Genomic DNA, 23,026 nt, shown 5'->3' on the forward strand with positions numbered 1-23,026 from the left:
TTTATTTCCAATAGTGACACGCTTGCAATCACATAAATCTCAATAGCCAATCTCTAAACGGCCGGCAAATTTCGGGTAACAGTATCAGACTTTGTAATTGGCTTGGAAAAAATGGGTTTCTCAGATAACGAATAATTAAACTTCAATTTAATGGTGTCGGCCGGAGATCAAGGGCTTTGTGTTTTTCTAAGCGAGTTGGTTTTGTCATTATTTACTTCATTTCCTCTTGTTGTCTTCATTCGAATTCACCATGGCAGTTTCTTTTGTAATTCATTTGAATTTGGGTGCGCGAGTATCCTTGTTGTTCCAGTCTGCCTAGCTTTTATTTGCTACTAGAGAACTGGAATGGATCCAAGTAAACAGAATACTGGAAAAATTAAACACAAACTAACGATGAATTGCTTACGGTATGTCAGTACATTCGAGAATTCTGACACATATTTGACAAGCACAAATGTGAGAACACAAATTTGAAACAATGTAAGAGTATTACTTTTTCTTTCCTGCCTTTCCCTCCTTTCTTCTTATAATTTCATCCGCATATTTCACACCCTTGCCTTTGTATGGTTCTGGGGGTCTCCATTTCCTGATCGACGCAGCAAACTGGCCGATAGCGCTCTTGTCATATCCACTGACAACGACTCTGGTATTCTCTTCCACCTTCACCTGTATGCCATCAGGAATATCCATCCTAACTGGATGGGAAAACCCAAGACTTAATACCAAGATCCTCCCTTCTAGGGTTGCTCGATAACCGACGCCAACTAATTGCAGCCTCTTCTCAAATCCTTTTGACACTCCCACCACCATATTGTCCGTCAGTGTCCTAAGAAAAAGTATTCAAATAGGAACATAAGGGCCAGTTGAAAGAGGCTCAATAGCTTTTCGTAAATCTCAACCACCATGGTGTCTGTAACTATCCTAAGGGTCAGCCGGATTCTGTAAATCTCAAGTGAGACTTGTACATGTTCCTCTTACATGGCCAAACCACCAGCATTCATGTTGTACAGAAAATAAAAAATATAGAATATTTTGGGAATAAAAGCATCATAACAACATGGCACATGAGAGAGAGAGAGAGAGAGAGAGAGAGAGAGAGAGGTTTCTTGATCATACTAATGCCTGCTTTAGATGCAAATACAATGACAAATTTCTCTTCTATTTTTTTCTTTGTTTTTCACAGAAAAGAAAGAAAGCAAAATAACCACTTGCCCCTTGGTCAAGTACTCATTCTACCTATGGCATGTGAAAGCAGACATCCAATCACAATACAGAATATCATAATAACCATTAACCACAAACCCTTTTCAATTCCCGATCTCATTAAACTTATTCTTTTATATGATCCATTATCATGATACTTGGAGCTCTAAGACATCACCAGAAAACAAAATTGAAGGAACAAACCATGATTATCATGATACTTGGAGCTCTAAGACATCACCAGAAAACAAAATTGAAAGAACAAACCATGAAGAATAACGACGACTGATTTTTGTTCAAAGTGTATGGCTGAAGGATGGAAGAAACTTACCTGAAAAGCCCATGCATTTGATTGGCCCTTCTAGTCTCTAATGCCTTTCTGACCCTTAGAAACCCAGAATCCTCCTTTTGAACCAGCACTTCTCGTGGGTAAGTCATCGAAAGTTGCCCCAATGGTCCCTTTACTTCCAAAGCCTGACCTTCCAATTTGATTGACACATTGGATGGCACTTCAATAGGTTGCTTTCCAATTCGGGATTCCTTACATTCTATAGTCTTTTTCAAAAACCCAACATGAGTTACAGAAACACTACAAACAGAGAATCCATTTCTCTCGCCCAAAAAGGCAGACCGCAAATTGCTGAAACATGATAGGAAAAGAGCTATTCACTAAATCAGAAATATTCCACTCCAATTGGTGAACTCACCATTAAATCAGAAAATGCTGAAAGTCAGGCAAACAAATTCCAATACTAGCTACTGAAAGTAATGAAAACTCTCAAAATATAAGAACACAATCTAAACACTAATTTCTCTAACTCTGTATTTGCATTGCACATTTGTTTCTTATCTTTTCGTCAATTTTCCTTTCTTTTTCTCAACTTGTGTTTTCTTTATTAATATGCATTTACATTTGAGAATAAGGTTTTGGCTGGCTATGTCCCTCTAGCCCCTAAATGTGTGTTTTTTGCTAAAAAAAAGAATTATACTTAATAAACAAAATTAACTGGAAATGGTTTAGCCAACCCTAAAACCAAATCCTGCTATGCCTCCTTACACAAAACCCATCATTATGCCATTACAAGCTGTTTGAAAAAGGCTTCAAATGGTAAAAAAAAGATTCTAACTTTGCAAATTATTACCACACATTGTAACCCATATGTCATAACAAGAAAAGGGTTCAATGCCATAAGCCCCAAAAAGAGAACAACTGAAACAATGCTTGAATTATTGAAGAGAAAAGTACAAGCAAACATGAAATTCCCAGTAGGGTTTGAAACTGACCTGGTTTGCAAAGATGAGGTAATTGAGGAAGCCATTCTTAAGAGCTTGTTAGCATCAGCCTGAGAGAGAGAGAGAGAGAGAGAGAGAGAGAGAGAGAGATAGGGATAGAACCTGAGAGCAGAGAGGAGCTACTAACTGTGCAGCGTGAGAATGAGGAGAGGAGGGGTTAAAGATTAGACGATTATGTGGTACAGTGGCTACACCGGTGCAGGCACTTTATCAACGGCTGGAATTCAATGTATCAATCCTATGGCTGAAAATGAATGAATCGGTAACTGGTTCAATTCTCCTGTGGCCATTTTCTCTTTGCCCTCCATATTCCCCTCCTTATTCTTCTGACAGCTGTCCTCTCACTAAATAAAATAAATAAAACAAGAACCCGCAGGCTCCAAAAGCCGACCATCACAACTACTCTACGGTCTCTACCCGACGTTCTTGCTCTGGTAGTCTTCCTCCAGTATCAGCTTAACTTCTTATCAATTGTCCCATCCCTCTCAGCCGAACCCAGGTAGTTCTCTCTCTCTCTCTCTCTCTCTCTCTCTACTGGACCATCGTGGGTTCCATTTTTTGCAGATTGATATGTTGGTTTTTTATTATTTTTTTTTTATGTATTTTGATGGCATGACTTGTTCGAAAACATACTTATTTGTTGTTTGGGATATTCGACTATATGTTGGGGAATTTTTTGTTGTTGTTGTTGCTCTGTTTATGTGGGTTTCTACCAATTTTTATGGCTTGAATCACCTCTGTGTTGAATTTTGAGTTTTTTGTTTATGGCAATTCAATTAGTGCTTTATTTATTTATTTATTTAACTTTTCTGAGTTTTTTAATCTTGAATCTGAGTTTGTATGTTTGGTTTTCAATGTTCCTGTAATCTTGAATGTGGGTTTCAATTCTTGAATCTGGATATTTGCCATCATCTATTGTGATTTTTGAGTCCTTTCATGGTCTGCTTTTTCTTAAATTTAATTGGGATATCCTCTGAAAAATTCCTCAAGTACAAGAGAAAATAGTTGGGAGTAGTGAAATGTTCATATTTGTCTTAAATTTATTTATTTTGTTTCATTTGTAACTTTGAATGATTGAAAAAGGGAAAAATTATATAATCTTGATTTTCTGAAGTCTGTTTATCATATAGGTTGAATTTTTAGATATTAAGTAATTTGCAATGTAGTAAATGAGAAGGCATCAGTCTCCTGTATAATTGTATGAATAATCAGGAAAAAAATTATTCTAATTGTATTGTTTGGTTTATCACGGTGGATAAGAATTAAGTAAGCTAGGTGACAAATGTGCATTAGCTTGGTTCATTTACCAAACCTACATCAAAACACTACGAAAGTCAATATATGTATTAACTCCAAGCACATTGCTTTCTAATTTTCGGCAAGTCTTTTCAACTCTCAGTTATACACGAATGAAAAGATGGTGAATATAGGGGGCCTAATGCAAAATTGTATGTTTTCCTCAAATGCACTTGGTATTAATATTGCTTGGACCATGTGGTGACCTTACTGATTAGTGTATGTTCTTTGTGATATTAGTTGTGATTGTAGTTTTCTTTCTAAAGAATATATTGTTGGGTTCTTTAGTAGGTTAGAGGAAGAAGGAATTGCTTAATTTTGCTTCCCCTGTTGAATTCCATTAGTTTTAGTAAATATTAAATTGGGTTTTTTGTTTTGAATTTGGAAAAACAGATCTGTTCATGTTTTATATGTACCCATGTCATTTTAATTACAGCTTTCCCATGTCATTTTAATTACAGCTTTCTATGTAATACATATTATATAGATACATGCGTATATTGCATATATTTAAATAGACGTCGGAGTAGGATTAAATTGGGTTTGGAGTTGAAATTGTTGATTTGTGAAAATTATTTAAGTTGCTCTTTGCCAATTGTGGTTCTTTCTGTTAATGGTTGTTTTGATTGATTTATGATGAAGATGTTTATTTAATTTTGGTAATTAGGTTAGTTGTGTTGAGGATTTTTGAGAAATTAGGAATTTCTGTGTACTTGCAGCTCTGGTGATTTTTGTTGTGTTTCTTCTGATGAAATGGAGCTCGTATTTGCTTTGTTTCCATTTTTATTGGGTTTCTGGGGCGAGTCCTGGGCCCTACTTTCATAATGGATTACATATTAACCTGCTCACTCAACCTGTCAAGGGTCAAATTCGTCCATTACATAACTTTATCTGCTTTCCTCTTCTTCTTCTTAACTAGGAGGATTCTCAATTTTGATAGGGTTACATTCTTTCTTACAGAGAATAGATTAGAGAGAGATGGCAAATCAAGGTGCAAAGAAGCGTAAGGAAGAGAACACCCGGCACATGGCGAATCTCCGTCGCCTGATTGTGGCCTGTAATGTATGATTAATGCTCCGTCGCTGAGTGTATTTGGTAATCATAATTTCTATTTCAAAACCCATTGAGTATAGTTATATTGATGTTATGTTAATGGATGTAGGTTATTTATGTGTTGCTAAGGATGCTCATTTTCCATTCTACTTTCACCTGGAAAAATTGGGTTGCTTTGCTTCTGACATCCCTGGCTTATTACATCCCCTATAAACAACTTGCCCAGATGGCAACTCCTTCTTATGGCAATGATGGGGAACTTCTAGATGGTGGCTTTGATATGACCACTGGTGGAGTGTGTGGGTATGTCTTTGTTTCTAGTGATATTTCTTATTATTTGCAGGACCTTCATTTCTTGTTCATTTCCTTTCAGACAATGCTTTAGATAGGATAATACCAAGGGTTTGAATTTTGGGCTCTTATCGAATTATAGGCATACCCTTGTAACTATTTTTGACCCTTGAGGTATGTGCTCTATTGGGGTCCTTAATTAAGTATGGTACTGAATTATGTAATTTATGTTCATTTGAAGTACTAAAAATGAAAAATCTATTTATATTCAACGTTAAGAGCTGTTAGACTTTATTTAGAAGTTATAGGATTTGCTGTGTGGCAACAGTTGGAGTACAGTGTGTTTCTCTTCTTTGGGAACACAGCAACAAATGAATAAGTTAAACCATACAATTTTATATTTCAACAACCGACTCTGTTCTATCCTACTTTATTGACATCTAGCATCCCTGGCACTTTTGAATGCTGTAGAAATGTAACATGTATTCTTGTGGTATTAATACAAACACACACGCATGTCTTGCAGGTATATGCATGATGTAATTTACATCACAAGCTTCGTGCAAGTCATGTCCATAATCTCTGGAAAATTTTGGTACACCTATCTGCTGGTAAGATGTGATTAACGTTTTTACTTCTTGTCATGCATTCATACATTCCTGCAATAGAACCTTGCTTGTATATTTTCCAAATAGGTGGGCATTCATCACCTATTAAGGGAGGCTACCCCCAGGTGACCTAGAATCTTCTTTGTAAAAGGGCCATGACTAAGGAAGAGTAGTCGCTATATTAGCTTTGACTTAGAAGGAGAAATTGCTCTGGTTTAATTGGACTTATCTCCCATGCAGCACTGTCACTTGGTCCTTGACGGGTTAAAATGACCCTTCTAACCTGGTATTTTTTGCTGTATTTTTATCATTTGTCGGTAGGGGCAGTAGGCTGTTATATGAGTAACACAAAAGTTTGTCTTTGGCAACTGTATTGTTGTAGGAAATTCATCTGATGGGTTTAGAAGGTGTCACTAGAAGATTCTCATAATTTGACTGCTCGATTTATGTACAATAACATTTAAGGATTAGAGATACCAGACAAATATGGCTATAAGATAAGGTCTTTTTTTTCAGTTTTTTTTTTTCCTTGGAAAATTTTCAAATAACTTCTGTAAGAGGGACAGAAATAGGTGGTTTTACACTTTCTTTTGTTGGTTTCCAGATCCCAGATTTATGTATAATAACATTTAAGGATTAGAGATACCAGACAAATATGGCTATAAGATAAGGTCTTTTTTTTTCGGTTTTTTTTTTCCTCGGAAAATTTTCAAATAACTTCTGTAAGAGGGACAGAAATAGGTGGTTTTACACTTTCTTTTGTTGGTTTCCAGATCCCAGGTTTTGGAGTATACAAATCATGGGGTTTCATTAAAGGATTTATGTCGCAAGGCTCAGAGGTACTCTCTCTTCTGTATTTGCATGACAGAATATTATATTTGAAATTGTGTGTAATTTGATATCATTTATGTGTGAATTAGGGAGGTGTTGAGGATGAAAAGACTCGGAAGAAGAGGGAAAAGATGGAGAAGAAGGCTTCAAGAGGCCAGTTTGTCAAGACAAGAAGTAGATAATCTACTTCCAGAATGAGTTACCAGCTTTTGCTCTAAACCAGTTCTCTTGATGCTGAGTTGTAGTACCTTGGCCGAGTACATGAACTGTATAATTCCGACTTGGAGATGGCCAAGAAATGTGTCTTGGTTTGGATGCCCATGCTCTGCTTGTTTCTTACTCAACGCATTCAAAATGGGATTTGTTTTAGCCAATGGATAGAGATGCACCTTCACATTTGGGCAAGACTGCTACAAATATATAGGTGAAGAATGGGTTTTAATTGTATCTCCTGATCTTTTCGATTTTCGATACTTCTTACTAATGAAACTTACGATTACTTGACGTAAATGAAAGAGTTCTCGAAGATCAATTGATATAAATTTAAAATTTGTACGATAAACACACATACATCATAGAAAGAGAATGCATGCCCTATAAGTAATTCATCCTCTGCTTTGCAGGTTGAGGCTGAAGTCCAAAAAATAAATTATTGGCATTTGGACAGGAGATATAGTAGCACTATGCATTTGAAAAAGAAGATATAAGTAAAAAATTGTTCCAAGCTTTCATAGTCCATGTTATAATTTATACCCATGATCTGAAGCATTTCATATGTTCCTAGGTTATCACAAAATAAGATTCGAAACAACAATGGATTGAGGAGGAAGGGATGTAAGTTTCAAATTTTGTTGTAACCCAAGAGAACAGTGAATTTGTGGCCCAATGCAAAAGGAAAAAAAATTACGAATGATACAAGCGATATTAGGTGAAGAATGACGGAGGCGATATTAGGGGAAAATTTGAACGCATAACTTCCGGTGCAATAGTAGGACTATTCCAAAAGATTAACTTATTGATTATGTTACGTTACAAGTTCGGAAATAATATAAGACTTAAAACCAACACATAAGGACTTATAAGAAGAAACCAAGGGACAAATAAAACTCAAACAACAAGAACCTTAATACAAAAGTGCATATTCTCCATCCCTTGGCTTTTGAGGAAAAATAAATGAACGAATTAGTACATAAGTGAAAGCAGCCACCAGTGCTAGCAAGATAAACAAGCTAATAATCTCTAGTGCATCTTTCAGCATAGAAAATCCTTCTCGAGGATTTTCTTGAATGTTAATCACGTCGTATATTGGATATCTCAGTACTTGGAAAGTCCTCAACCCCATGAATAATCAGTCGTCCATCATTGTAAAGATCCCATTCAGTGACTTTTACTAGGTTAAGAGAAGCGTATCTTCCGGTGCCAGGTGGGGAAGTAACAACGAGAGGATGACCAGGCAGAAGAGTGTCAACCATGGAACCATGATGGAAAGTTGCCTTCTTTGTCGATCTTGAATGGCACAACATGGTACCTGAGGAGTGTCAATGGAGGCCTAGGATACTTGAAGTTCAAGAAAGCTTGGTCTTGAGGGCAAAAGAGGGTAAGAGTGGTGTTGTGGTTTATGAAATGGGTTGGCGTCAAAGCCTCAAGACCGGCTTCTAGGGTTAGTGACATGGCATGATACCCTTTGTCAGAGAGCACGCTTGATACCAAATCAACGCTGATTCCTCCTGATGGTTTGGGTTGGTTTGGTTGTTCGTAGGGTCGGGCGGCTCGAATGGTTATGAAGAGAGTTGAAGAGAGAAGTAGAAGAAGATAACAGAATGCAAAGTTGGAAGCCATTGCGCGCAACACAAGAGATAAGTGTTGTGAGGGATTTGTTGGTGAAACAAAACCTGACGAGGGTGAAGCATATATATATATATATATACACTAATAAGGCGGTCTTCCAAATTCTGTCCTGGTTTAATCAAAATCGTAAAAGGATTTCATTTTCTTTCGGAAAACGAAATACATTCGTTTATCAAAATGTTATTAGAAGTCCTAAACGACGTACAATTCTACAACCTATTTTTGGTACTTGTCTTTGTTGTATTAAATATTATTTATTTTCCAAAAGAAACCTAAATTTACAACCTAATCTCTCATACAACTTTAGTGGTTTGGAGCAATTGCTCCCTCGGATAGGTTCAAGTCTTAGTATACATGTAGTGTGTGAGTTTAGTGTGCTATCGTCCCTCTCAATAGAAAATATTCTATAATAAAAAAATATATAAAATGTCCAAATTTAAACCCATTATGTTGAATAAATTAATATATATAATTTTTTAATTTTAATCAATTTGGAGGGTTTTCAAATTTGTGGCATCTCCCCATATTGAAAAAAAATGAAAAAAACAAAAACTACTACACAACGTACGTTGGTTTCGGAGAAGGTTCATATTGATATTGAGATAAACACAAGTAAATTAATATTTGTTTGAAAATAAAAAGGAGTAGAAATCTCTATGGGATTGGGATTAGGATAGCAATCAGTATATATAGCCTCACCCTTCAGGTTTCGTTTCACACACTCAGATCCTATAGACGCAAGCAATTATATATAGCAACCTAGCATCTTTGCGTTCTTTGTTTTCTTCTCCCATGGCTTCCAAGTTTGCGATATCATGTTTTCTCCTTCTACTTGCATCTTCAACTCTCTTTATTACCATTCAAGGTGCCCAACCGTATCAACAAATACACCAACCCAAATCATCAGCCATAAATCTTGGTTGGGTGTCAGCTGTACTCTCTCACAAAGGCTATCGTGCCATGGCACTAACCCTAGAAACTGTTCTTGAGCCTTTGATCCGAACCCAATTCATCAACCAAAGCACCACTCTTACGCTCTTTTGCCCTCATGACCAAGCTTTCTTTAACTCCAAGTATCCTCAGCCTCCTCCATTGACGCTCCTCAAGTACCATATTGTGCCATTCAAGATCGACCCACATACCATGGAGGCATCTTTTCATCTTGGTTCCAAGGTCGAAACTCTTCTTCCGGGTCATCCTCTCGTTGTTACTTCCCTACCCGGCACCGGTGCATCATACCCTTCTCTTAACCAAGTCAAAGTCACAGACTGGGTTATCTTCAACAATGGACGACTCATTGTTCATGGAGTTGAAAACTTCTTCGATCCGGAGTACGACGTTGTGATTGCGAAAGAGGTGCCTTCTAGTGGATTTTCTGATTTCTGAAAGATGCGACATAGAATTGGTTTCTTAGGCATATTTGATGTTCAATATTATCCTTTGTATTATTAGGTTCCTGTTTTTTTTGGTCTGAATGCAAATATAATTGTAATTTTATTTCAATTAAATATGATTCACTTTTGTACAAATGATTCGATGGATCAATAGAAAAGAAACAAAATGGAGAGAATTTGTTTCTTAAGTGAGCCAACATTTCACTGCTCTCGTACTATATGTATATCTATATCATAAAAACTAACCAACGATGTCGAGAATATATTCAGACGAAAACCGAACACTAACATATGGGTAAAAGAATAAGTTTACCAAAAAGATCCAATGTGTGAGTGTGACATAGAACCTTCTAGCCTTTCATTTGGAAGCTCTGCCACGCGACTCAATGACAGTTGACATTAAGTGCAAAAACTCACAGTACCAAAAAATAAAATAGTTTGTAATGATACGAATTGGTCCCTAATCACGAATACAAACAGCAACCACACGGTCAATTGGGTCTTGAAGTGTAGACATTTAGAATTTGTAAAGTTTCTTGTTTGGGTAACGGAATTTAACCTTGTAAAGTTATCTTTGTTTAAAAACTCAATCTCTCTTGGAATTTTAGATAGAATTTAAAGTTGAGACTTTTTAGTCCAATTTTTAAAACAAATTTTAAAACTCAATTAATCAAAAAGCCCAGCAGCCCTAAACAATTAAACTTGTGTCCTACCATTGTTGACTCTTATCGTCATCATCTTGGAAACAAGCATCAGAATTTGAGACTTCTGTCATCATCATCGTCTTGGAACAAGGATCTGAATTTGAGACTTTTGAAATGAAAACTTAGTTCAGTTTTGACTCCATGAAGATGATTGAGGATGGGGGAATTAATACCGATTGAATGAAAGAGAAGGCTAAATTAGCTTTTTATATATTTCAGTTTTGACTCCATTAGCTTTGTGTATATATTGTGCATCATATCTGTATAGAATTATAGCTTATGCATATATGGGCGTCGGATCCTACACTAAGAGAGTTTGAAAGAAAGAGCCTCCTCTCTTGTGCATGGTGGTACGACAGCAAGTTTAATTGTTTAGGTTTAGGTGCAGGGCTTTTGATTAATTAGGTTTTTAAAATTTTTTTCTTAAAATAAATTAACTAAATTATAATCCAAGTTGGAAATGATTAGTTAGATATTTATTATGTGGCCCGTGCAACGTTATTTAGGACTTAAATTTTTTTTAGAAGAAGAATTCATTCATAAAACCACAGACGTACAAAGAGCGACATGATACAGTAGCCTCATTAAAACCTTCTTAAAACAACCTCATGGGACAAATCCTAGGGAAGCAAAGAGTACTACACACATCATGGACTAACAAGAGAGTCCAATTCAGGTCACTTTGGACCATTACAATAAAAGAACAGGTCAAAAACAAAACCTAACACAAAGACCTCCGACGAGAACCGCAACTAGAGACTAACACAGTAGACCCACATGAGAGAACCGTAGAAACCCCAACTAGTAAACTCACATGAGAGGACCGCAGAACATCCCAATTGTCAAAAGAAGCCTTCTATGAGCAAAATCATAGTTCTTTGACACCCATACAAACTATAAGTAATACTATAGCAGAAACCAGGAGAGAACACGGAGGAGAACACAGAAACAACAATAAAAAGACCCATGAGAAGCACTCCACTTCAACTCAGAACCTGACAAAGAAAACCTCCTATAACCAAGCATAGTTTTTCGGTCGGCGCAGAGTAAAGAAGAGCACCACATCCCAACAACTACCACCAGCGTCGCTGCTGCCGTCGTCGTTAAAACAGAGACAAAACATCAGCCACCAGGTATCACAACTCTCCCAAGGAGAGACACAATCCAAAGTCACTACTGTCGCCACCGCTGAGACAAAGACAACACCAGCCACCTGAAACACTGCAAAAACAACCAAACAAAACAAACAGACAAATATACCTAGATCCAAACAGATCTAGACTATCTGGGGAGGGGAATGGGAGGAGAAGAGGGGATAAGAGGAAAGGAAAATATGGGAGAAAAAGAATGGGAGATGAGGAGAGGAAGGGAAAGATGGGCGTAGGGGAGGAGGGGCAGTGGCCACATCCCCCCATAGTGTCCTCACGGTTGGTTGTCAGCAAGGAGAAAGGGTGCGTTTGATAAAAAATTATAAAAACCAATGTTAAATTTAACTAAGGCTGCATTTGGTTCATGAGAAATGGTTGTCTGACACGTGGGAAAATAGAGGGGAAAATGTAACCCTCTTTCCCCATTGGGTTTCATTTTCCATTTCCATGAAAAACTTTAGGGAAATGAGCCAACATTAAATGCACATTTTCCAGGACCAAATTGGGCCATAAGTCACCACCACACAACTTATCCCATAACCATCAAACATTACTATTGTTCCGCAGCTTGCCGAACCACCACGGCCCTCATGGCTGGACCATCTTGGCCTTCCACATTAATTAGAAGCCCAAGGCTATGAGAGCAATCTCCAAGAGATATAATCTGAGAGGGGTGTATTCAATTAAGATTTTAAAAGAGTTTAAAAGTTTGGGTATATTCAGATTTTAAAAGAGTTTGTAAAAGTTTGGATATATTCAATTCAGATTTCAATTGACATTAAAAATAAAAAGTCAAACAAAATTTAGGTGTATTCAAAAAGTAATTTGTTTTGAAGGAATTGGGCTTTAGGCCTAAACCGGCTAAACCAAATCGAACTAAACGTCTTAAATTGGTTTGATTTGGTTCGGTTTCCTTCATGCCTTTTATCAAAACCAAACTGATTCAAATCATTATATTGTAATTGGTTTGACCGTGATTTTGAGGTCAAACCAATCCAATCCAGACCATACCTACCCCTAATTTTACCTATGGTGTGTATGTTAACTTAAGCCCTAAAATGGTTTGAATTAATTTTGAACTTTTAGAAGATTACCCCTCCCACGTTATGAGAGCTTCAATACAAAAACAATTGTGCTGCTGGATGTCATTGCTCTTGATCCGACGGAAACATACACACTAACAATTGTGGGCACTTACAATTGATGACCATTACATAAACGATACAAAACCATTTATGACCAACCAAATAATTACTTCTTTTATTGAAAAGCTGCACCCGCTCGTTATGATCAATTTAGAGATACATATTTTGGGAAGGGTCAAGGGCTTCAACTATTCACATGTATATATGTAGAAATCTCCACTTTTATGCACACCACAAATTGTTAACTAATCATATGTTATCTGGGATGAGATCCTGACACGAAATATGCCCAATACTAACCTACTGTTACCGTGTCGTGTCAACAATTACCGCCCCCAATTTACATGATCCTTCAAGGCTAGTCACTAGACCTCGAAGCATACTAGCACAATTCTGTCTGCTGGGCTTAAATAATAGCGTGCACTTCCCCTAGTTTCAGAGATGATCCATTCAACACTTTCATCAGGAGCTGATGGCATCGTCTGAGATGACGGTCAGTAGCTTGAATTCACGCTCCAAACTCCATGAGAACTCATTCTGATTGTTGATGCTTAAGTTGTACTCCTGGAAGTACCCATTGTATGTTATAATGGAAATAGTTGCCCTGAAATGAAAGTCCAAATAGGAAGAATTCAAGCCAATAAGAAGGTAGAAATAATCGACAACTGTAATAAATAAAACATAAGCAGACAAACCTCAAAAAGAGAAGATTATTAAGTAGCTTTATTCAAACAGTATTCAAAACCTACACTGCACAAAGGTGCGAGGAATTTGTTGCCTCCACATCTTCCCCAATAGTGCATAATGGTAAATAATGTACTTTTACTTATAACTCAGAGAGATGGCACGTCAAGTTTATGTGGTCATCAATGAAAACCAGTTGATCACGAACCAGAAATTTAAACATGAGAGTTGGTACTTCAAACTAATTTAATCATTCATAGAAATCCAGCAGTAGTTCATGGCCCAATGAGAGCCACTCCTGTTGGGCATGTGAAAAACGTTTTGCATAAAAATGCTTTGTACATTATTTACTGTTGAGAACACTATTCAACTGGCTAATTCAGAACCCTAAGTTGTAGAAAGGGATTGAGAATGGGGAGGGTCAACAAAGGAATACCAAAGAAGAGACTTAACTTTATAAGACTACAGACAACAACCGGTAACGAACCTGCAAGCCACAATTTCTGAAGTTGATGTATCAGCAACCTTGTCAACCTTTCGAATCACGGCATAGCTGTTAAAAAATTTTAAAAAATGAAACACTAAACTTGACTTCAGGAATTAATGGGCTAAAGATAAAACAATAGCAAGAAAGGATAATATATCAGAAGTGAAATCTGAATTGCCAAATGTCCACAACCCAGGTATGGCTTATGACCAAAATCCTAATCCATGGGCCAGTTGAAAGAATAAAGACCCACTCTTATAAACAAACTCCTTTGCTTAACTGGAAAGTTCACAATTCCACAGCAACAACAAAATAATCATAATGTAAAATGGATTCTTATCAATAACTTCTCTTACTTAACTGGAAAGCAGTTCATAATTACATAGCAGTCAAACATATTGTTGCTTCGTAAATCTAAATCTGCAACTCTGGTCTGTATTATATTCCAAAAGTACACGGTGCACATTGTGCATCACACCACAATGTTTTTGAAATTCACCCTTAAATATACCAAAAAGCCAATAACCAAAAGATTTCATAACAAACTTAATCTTCTATGGAACTTAGAACAAGCAACAAAAGACAAGGCTGGCCAGAAATTAAGGTGTATTCATCCAGACAATTGTTTCCACAAGGTCTGACAGAAGCGCCTATACCATAATTTAATATCAAAGAGATGTTCAGTTACGTAGACAAAGACCGCACTCAGTTTAAAGGAGAATCCATAAAGGCGCAAACTTTTCCCCTAGAAGTAGAAAATAGAGTTTGAAACAACCAGAAGTCAACTGACTTTTTAGAATCTGAGCCAGACTGCCCAGATAAGTCTCATTCCATTCACATGATATGCCACACCTATGGTGCTGTGTTGAAGAAGACCAGTGGAAAAATGTACTAATGCATACAGTATTGTAAGTTATAAACTGGTCCACCTTTTGACTCCTGCTGGTGCAGCATTATGAAGTACATCATGATGGGCTGGATCCAATGCATCCGTAACAGAGCCAGGTATAATTGATCCAAGAAAACTTCCTGATCTTTTGCTTCTGCTAAGAGAGAGAGATAAGAGATTTGAATTTACAAATGAAAATTAGAAGGATGAAAAAAAATTCTCTAACATTGGAAAACATAAAGAAGTGTACTGCATGAACATCGTGAACACCAAGGATTTGAAAGGAACTGCCTCTTTATCTTCTTTTGTAAATTCACTTTTTTGAACAGACTCTTTTATAAGTTTACTAGACACAAAGATTGAACAGCAAGACTTATGCAACAAATAAAATAAGGATTAATCATTTGTCAGAACATAATTTTATTAATACAGCTTTTCCTTTCTCTTTTAGGGCAACCGCAATTGCAACTAGCTGAAGGAAGATAAATACCAAATAAAAGAATAAGCAAATGCTACTGAAGGCCTAGAGCTTTACTTATCTAAGGACATGAGAAAAGTGCAACAACATTAAGCAAATACGTGAGTCAGTTTCCTTATATATTAGGACTTCATGTGGTACGTGCAACATCAATGTGCTAACTTAAGAATGTTCAGTTGTTACGAAAAGACATGTTCAGTTTTAGTTCTCACCTTTGATAAATAGAGAACCCCAGAGAGAAAGCATGAACAGAACCTGAAGAACTTGTGCCGACAAGAATATCTGGCAGTTGCGTAGATGGCCCAAATGACAAAGAAAATATAGTTGACGGATATGTCCCTCTTCGAAAGCTATAAGACTGCCAAAGAAGGATTAATTAGACCTCCATATTACTTGTAATAAAGTACAGTCAATTAAAAGTACTACCACTACTTGCTTCAGTGGCTGTAGGTTATAAGTCAGGAAAGGAGATGATGGAACAGTAATTCTTATGCAGTATATAAATATACACACATGTTTGAGATCCAAGGTGCGGGTCCACAAATATTACTTGGATTTGATAAAAGGAACTGTTTCCCTTCAATTTGATAAAAGAAATTCTTTGCTCTTCTTCACCTTAGTTGCTTCTGAGACTAGATGGACTCTTATAATGGTCCCCTGTTCAGATGCTGTTGCTATGTACGTCCCATTGGAAGAAAGAGCCATTGCAGCAAGTGGGGCTCGATGAGCATCTATCTGTAGTTCAAATTCAAGAAATATAAATATACATAGAATTAGAAGATGGAAAGAGAAGTATCTTTTGCTGCATATCTAATACAACTAAATAAAGACATAAAATTCCATGAAGATTGATCCTTTATTTTTTAAATAAAAAATTCAATTCAGATACTCTTGAAATATGACTACATATTTTCAAATGCAGTTGCAAAGCATCGTGATTTTCTTGAGGATTTGAAAGCAGGCATCTAAAGAAGCATACTGCAGGATCCACTTTACACCATTTTACTTTTAATGTCTTCCGAAAAATTTATAAAAAAAACATTTATTTTTCTAATTTGTGTGCTTCCTCTACTGCATACTTTTGGCTGTGTAGATGAAACAGAACCACGAAAATTGACCAACAAGATAGAAGAGGAACAAAACCACAAATCTTCCACATTACCGGTAAAAAAGAACACTCAGGCTTATTAAAACAAAAGCTCTGAATTCATGTTGAAAAACATTTTTCAGAAGTATTAATTCATCTAGATAACAAAATGAAGTGACGTCATACATATTTTACCATCTTTCTGTCATGTATGAAAAAGAATATCATATTCCATAACCTCACAATGTAAATGCAGGTCCATGACATTGTACAACAACACAGATCCCTTGGAGATGCTAGCAGGAAGAGCCAAGAAGCACCCTTCCAAACTTGGAGAGAATGCACAAAGCCCTGAGGAGAATGAAAAAAAAAAAAATGACAAAAGATAATGTTATACGAATAAGTTTTGAGGCAGATTGCTGGTTGAACAGAATGTGAATCCACATACTGGTACAAGAAGAAATGTGACCCAATTCACCTTTTAAATTTGGTATAGTATCAATAGTGTCCAAGATTCCGAGACTATTTATGTCATATACATATGTTTTGTCCTGTAAAATGACAACAAGTCTGCATTTCCCAAAAAAGCATATCAAAATCCTCAACAAGAAAGGAGAAAAAATTGAAGTTCACTTAATAGATTAACAACCATCCAATGGGCTGAGTGAGTTCTGCACCACTTAAATGATTTTACAAAAGTATCAAAAAAAAATAAAGCATTTATAGTTTTTTTATTGGAAAACAATGTATATAGAACATTAAATCTATGTACTTCCAAGTATTTGTACATACTTTTGCTGTGCCCATACATACCTATATGATTGCATTGCATAGATGCATGTAGAAGAACCAAAAAGGGTTAAACAAAGTAGAACTTCGAAATAATTCGGTACTTTAAAATGGGGGAGCATTATCACATGATAATTTTGTAAAATCTCACTATATAGTACAGAACCTCGATAACTGTCTTAACAAGTGTCTACAAGTCCCAAATATGCCAATTGTCTTTGCTATCATATCTAAGCTCAAAAATTTTGTTAACAAATTAAATGATGTATCATATATCAGCTTGAAACATCGAATTAAAGATTATTATGATAATTAACCAAGACAAATTCGTAGCACAAGCTCATGATGACTAATTTCGTGTTACCTTTTCTTATTCATGCGAACAGCAAGTATTGAAGTCAAAAAATTTAATTCTCGAAGAGCAGTTCCAGTTGTGGTGTTGAACAAACAGAGACGCCGTGGCGATAAAGATGGCTGTAGCAGTCAGAATGTCAGTAAATTTATCATGATAGAATCCAATACTAACAACTAACTGATTACATTACATACCTCTTCACCAGCTCCAACAATGGCAAGAAGACTGGAGCTAAATAGCATTTCAACAATAACGAAAGCTCCAATAGCTAACCAAATCAAAATAAAATAAGTAAATATTAAAAGAAATGGAAATAGCCCACTACAGAAATCATTTCAAAAAAAAAAAAAAAAACCTGCAGCATAATTTTCCATATAAACAAAAATTGAAAAATTAAGTGTAGTGCTTTTTTTTTCTTAGTTTGATTCTGGGAAGCAATAAATGAATTCGATAACTTGCCTCGTTCGTAACAGAGCCTCCCTGTATTGGAATCGAATATTTTGAAGCCATCCTTTGTCCCAATCGCAAAGCAACTGACAAATTCGAAAGAATTACAAATTTCCACCAGAAAAATAAATAAATTGGAAAGAAAAAAAAAAATGTGAACTTTGAGTTTACCTGGTGTCTTGATTGAAGGAAGCGCAAAGGATTGGGTAAGAAGAGGAGGACTGATTGGCCATTAGAGGAATTCCTGGGTTCTGAAGCTTCCAAGTTGAAAGCTTCAGTCCAATTTGTATAGGCTTTTTGGGAGTTTATAAAGTAAAGCTTGAGTTCAAAACAAGGGAGACAAAGAAGACATTGGTAAAGGCGGTCCCACTGTGACCGTGGCCCGTGGGTGGGCCATTGTTGTCCTGTGGGTGGACCCTGAGCCCATTAATAATAAAAAGTGGGCTGTAAGGATTTTCAGTGCATCTAGTTATTCAGAAATAAAATACTAAAAGGGTAAATTACATTTTACTACCCTTAGATTTACCAAGTTTAATTAAGTTTTTATTTGGCTTTAAGTTTTATTAAAATTATTTATCTTATTTGTTATTGGAATTTTTATTTCTCTTTATTTTGGCATCTTTAATTCAAGCACTTTACTTTTTTGTTATATACTTCCTAGCACTTCGTTTCATTGCGTCCTATTTTTCCTCCACCGCGATAAGGAGCTAAAAGATTTCCTATTTTAATTCATGTTTCAAAATATATAATTTTGTATTTAATTGCATAATTTTGTGTCTACAGGACCTAACCCAAAAAGAACAAATAAAAAATCTAACCATCCTTTACTTTAAGGAAATGACATAACTTAAGCCCTTATATGCTCTGCAATTCAATCATTTGATTTAAAATCAAATTTCATACGTACACTATTTACACAATTCCATTCCGGATAACATGTCATATATTTTGGTGGTGGCATGCCTACACATTCAACTTAGAGAAAGGACCGAAGTACATTTGTGTGTTCGTAATGTAGTAAAATAAATTCTTTTATTTAAATATATATATATATATATATATTTGGGCTCAATCTTTGCACTGGTAAGAGCATATCCAGCGCAAGCCCTTTTGCCAGGACAAGAGGTCCGTTTGCTGGGTTTTGGACCTCTAGCACAGAAGAAGCAGTCTGGGCAAGCTCTAGGTCCCACTAGCCCGAGCAAGCCCAGGGCAGATCTTGCTTGGGCTTCAGCCTGAGGGTGCTGATGTCAGCGAGCAAAAAAAAAATGAAAAAAATTCAATTTTTTTAATTAAAAAAATACCAAAAAATTATTGATGTTTTCCCTATAAATACATAACAATTTTATTCACTTTCCCTATAAATACATAACAAGTTTATATTTTGTTGCATATTCTCTTTTTTTTTTCTTGCCCTTGCCCTAGCCTTTCTGGGGTGGAACCAAAAAAGGCAAGGCTGCCACTATTCACCTGAATAGTAGCAGCCTTTGCCTTGCCTTAGCCTTAGCCTTAGCCTTAGCCTTTTGGGATGGACATGCCCTAATGCAAGTCAAATAATATTTGGGCTTTTGGCCAAGCACCTTACTGAAAAAATGCATTAAAATAATACTAAACCCAATCGAAACTTAATAACTAGTACCCCTTGAGGTTGGTGAAGACACGTAAGTCCTTGAAATTCTAGAAATTACACAAACACTCATTCAAGTTTTAAAATTATTGCGCATAAACCCATTATGCTAAGTAACAGTTAGTAAATTATGAAGTCAGCCCTAGATTGACAAAATTAACGTTGTACAACTACTCCTATCAAAATTGACCTATAGTACGAGATAGTTTGGGTGCTTCTGAAAAATAATGGAAGAACAAATAGTTGAGATTAAGAGCTGGGGATTTCAATTGAAATTTTCATGGTTACAAAGAAGTAGATGGAGAAGATAGGAGTCTCACCTCTCTATGTGGGATTTGTAAGATACAATATGTTGGATTGTTGTCCAATTTAATGAGTCTAGTCTCAGCACACCAAACAACGCTCAGAATATTGTCAATTTCAATTGAAATAGTCTAGTACACTTCTTCCACCCACTGAAGGTAAGGTGGACTGAGGTGAATCGTATCGAAACCCTATTATAATATTGTAGGGTATTTTAATACTGGGAGCATCTCCATTAAGCATTTGTGTTAAGGATTAGTTAAGGAACTGGATGAGCATTATTTGAGGATGTGGAACCAAACAAAACTGGATGGCGAACCAAACGAAAAAAAAAAAAAAAAAAGCAACCACCATGAAGATGTGGAGGAAGTTAGAGAAAACCATGAGGGGTCGTTTGGTACACAGGCTTGGCTTGAACTGGCATGGACTAAATTTAGTACTATGGGGTCGTTTGGTACGGCGGACTGTTATGGATTGGACTAAATCCTGGGACTGTCTTGGATTAGCTCGGATTGGATTAAGTACTGACCTGCGTTTGGTGCTGCATCGGACTATGAAGCTGGATTGTAAAAATAGTGAAAACCTATGTTTGGTGCTCTGTCGGACTAAAAAATAATTATTTACATATTTTTCAAGTGTATTTTTGCTAATTTATTTTTTATTTAATAAATTATATATTTTTCATTATTTATGATAATTTTAGCCTTTAATAAATTATATATTTTTCAGGTTTTCGACATCCTCTTCGTTCATCAAGTGCTTATATGCTCCTGCCTTGTGTAAAGCTGCAATTTCAAAAAGATTTCATCACAATCAAATTACTCACACAATGAGTTTTTAAGGGTATAATTTATAGTGCTTTTCTATTATCTCACAGACCATAGAATGAGTGGTATCTAATGATGAACCGAGCTGCTGAGGGTAGAGTGCAATTATTCTCCTTGGCCACCTGAATAAAAATTTTATTGTATGAATACCAAAAGTGTTTGATTATACTGTCTAAAGGGTTACAGATCTAGGTTAGAAAATATACCAAATACATGAGTTTTTTCAATACATAAAAACATCCGAAGTTAGATCTGTGAAGTTTGCATATCTTGTGCTGGGACTTCCGATTTGTCAGCCTTTGAGAAATAGAAGAAGATGGGAACCAATTCAATGAATCATGGCTTCTATTATGATAACCAAACAGATACCCCAAGACTCGTCGTCCCCAACCCACCTGTAAGACCAAACCTCGGACTATTTTCAACGACCATGAGCAGCAGCAAGATCTCAAGGCAGTTACTGGGTTTCAAGCCTTTTTGATGAACTTGAGCTCAAAAGTGAAGGACTCGGCTTTCGTTGCCCAGACTCGTGTCTAGGTGAAGAAGAAGAAATTGGTTTCGTGTTGGACTCGAGTATTCTGTTTTCCACCCTCGCTATTTTGCAATCCCAATTTCGGGCTCTCTATATTAGACACACGAGTCCCCCTTTTTTTTAACTGTTGGACAATATAGTCTCATTTAAGTTAATCCCTTCCTTTGCCAAACATGGGTTTCAAGTGCTATTTAACACAGTCCAGTCCAGTGAGGCATAGTGAGGCATACCAAACATGCCCTATGTTTGTTACATTTAATTCTAGTCTTAGATGGGATTGCTAATACCGGGCCCACCAAAAACACCTCCTTATGAGGAGACTACTAAGCCCTTGTAGAAAGGGAGGATTAGCTAATCCTATGTTCACCAATATATAATATGCATATATTATATTATTATAATGTACATATATTACTATTATTACTATTATTATTATTATTACATACACATATACTATAATGTACATATATACATGTATATACACATATACATGTATATATATATAAACACATATATACATATATAATATATATAAATACATATAGATATATACACGTATATTATTATTATAATATACTCATATACACATACATATTAATATTATAATAATAGCATACATGTATACATGTATATATGTAATATATATTATATTATATATTAATGTACATATATACACGTATATACATGTATATATATAAACACATATATACATATATAATATATAAATACATATAGATATATACACGTATATTATTATTATAATATACCCATATACACATACATATTAATATTATAATAATAGCATACATGTATATATGTAATATATATATATATATATTATATTATATATTATAATACATATATATATAAGTATATATACATATATGTGTATATATATTATACCCATGTATGTATTATAATATACATATACACACGTATATACACATATACATTATATATTTATACTATATGTATATATATTATAATATACATATATACATGTATATTATTATTATACCATACCCATATATATTATCTATTATAATATACATATATATATGTACAGTCCTGATCTCTTGGACCCCTGTAGTCCAAGAGATTTATGGTCACTCATCGTTGGATGTAAATTCAACGGTTGACTTGAATTGGGTAATAATCATTTATATCATATTGCATTTATATATATCATTTTGAACCATTGGATTAATATCCAACGGTGGGTGACCACTATCTCTTGGACTCCTGTGGTCCAAGAGATCGGGACTGTATATATGTATATGTATTATACCCATGTATATATTATAATATATAATATATATACATATGTATTTTATAATATATATAATCAGTCCTGATCTCTTGGACCCCTGTAGTCCAAGAGATTTATGGTCACTCACCGTTGGATGTAAATTCAACGGTTGACTTGAATCGGGTAATAATCATTTATGTCATATTGCATTTATATATATCATTTTGAACCATTGGATTAATATCCAACGGTAGGTGACCACAATCTCTTGGACTCCTGTGGTCCAAGAGATCGGGACTGTATATATAATATATATATATATGTATATATACATACATATATACACGTATATACATGTATATTATTATTATAACATACCCATATATATTATATATTATAATATACATACATATATATAAATATATGTATATGTATTATACCCATGTATATTAGAATATACA

General features: G+C 35.5%; 3 protein-coding genes across 7 annotated transcripts; 1 reads left to right on the forward strand and 2 right to left on the reverse strand.

The window, feature by feature from the left end:
- Positions 1-356: 356 nt before the first annotated feature.
- Positions 357-2,786, reverse strand: LOC117616511 (50S ribosomal protein L6, chloroplastic). The gene is made up of 3 exons (XM_034345848.1): positions 2,488-2,786; positions 1,535-1,843; positions 357-826 (listed from the first exon to the last, which is right to left on the reverse strand). The coding sequence occupies exons 1-3, from the start codon at positions 2,520-2,522 to the stop codon at positions 490-492; spliced, it is 681 nt and encodes a 226-aa protein (XP_034201739.1). The 5' UTR covers positions 2,523-2,786; the 3' UTR covers positions 357-489.
- Positions 2,787-2,823: 37 nt separating this feature from the next.
- LOC117616766 (transmembrane protein 208 homolog) lies at positions 2,824-7,124 on the forward strand. Its single transcript, XM_034346176.1, has 6 exons — positions 2,824-2,995; positions 4,753-4,854; positions 4,955-5,148; positions 5,663-5,747; positions 6,518-6,583; positions 6,665-7,124. The coding sequence occupies exons 2-6, from the start codon at positions 4,771-4,773 to the stop codon at positions 6,755-6,757; spliced, it is 522 nt and encodes a 173-aa protein (XP_034202067.1). The 5' UTR covers positions 2,824-2,995; positions 4,753-4,770; the 3' UTR covers positions 6,758-7,124.
- A 5,777-nt stretch (positions 7,125-12,901) lies between these two features.
- LOC117615200 (autophagy-related protein 18b) lies at positions 12,902-18,323 on the reverse strand. Of its 5 annotated transcripts, none has more exons than XM_034344240.1 (11): positions 18,202-18,323; positions 18,043-18,116; positions 17,778-17,851; positions 17,593-17,702; positions 16,918-17,009; positions 16,678-16,790; positions 15,968-16,087; positions 15,565-15,710; positions 14,915-15,028; positions 13,986-14,051; positions 12,902-13,418 (listed from the first exon to the last, which is right to left on the reverse strand). In XM_034344240.1, the coding sequence occupies exons 1-11, from the start codon at positions 18,261-18,263 to the stop codon at positions 13,277-13,279; spliced, it is 1,113 nt and encodes a 370-aa protein (XP_034200131.1). In that variant the 5' UTR covers positions 18,264-18,323; the 3' UTR covers positions 12,902-13,276. The 5 variants fall into 5 exon arrangements, 4 of the variants coding, with proteins under 4 accessions (XP_034200131.1, XP_034200130.1, XP_034200132.1 ...); XM_034344239.1 differs by having other exon boundaries at positions 14,915-15,031; XM_034344242.1 differs by having other exon boundaries at positions 13,306-13,418; positions 13,952-14,051; positions 14,915-15,031.
- Between the last annotated feature and the right edge of the window lie 4,703 nt (positions 18,324-23,026).

This window comes from Prunus dulcis, chromosome 1 (assembly GCF_902201215.1).
Source record: "Prunus dulcis chromosome 1, ALMONDv2, whole genome shotgun sequence".
NCBI lineage: Eukaryota > Viridiplantae > Streptophyta > Magnoliopsida > Rosales > Rosaceae > Prunus > Prunus dulcis.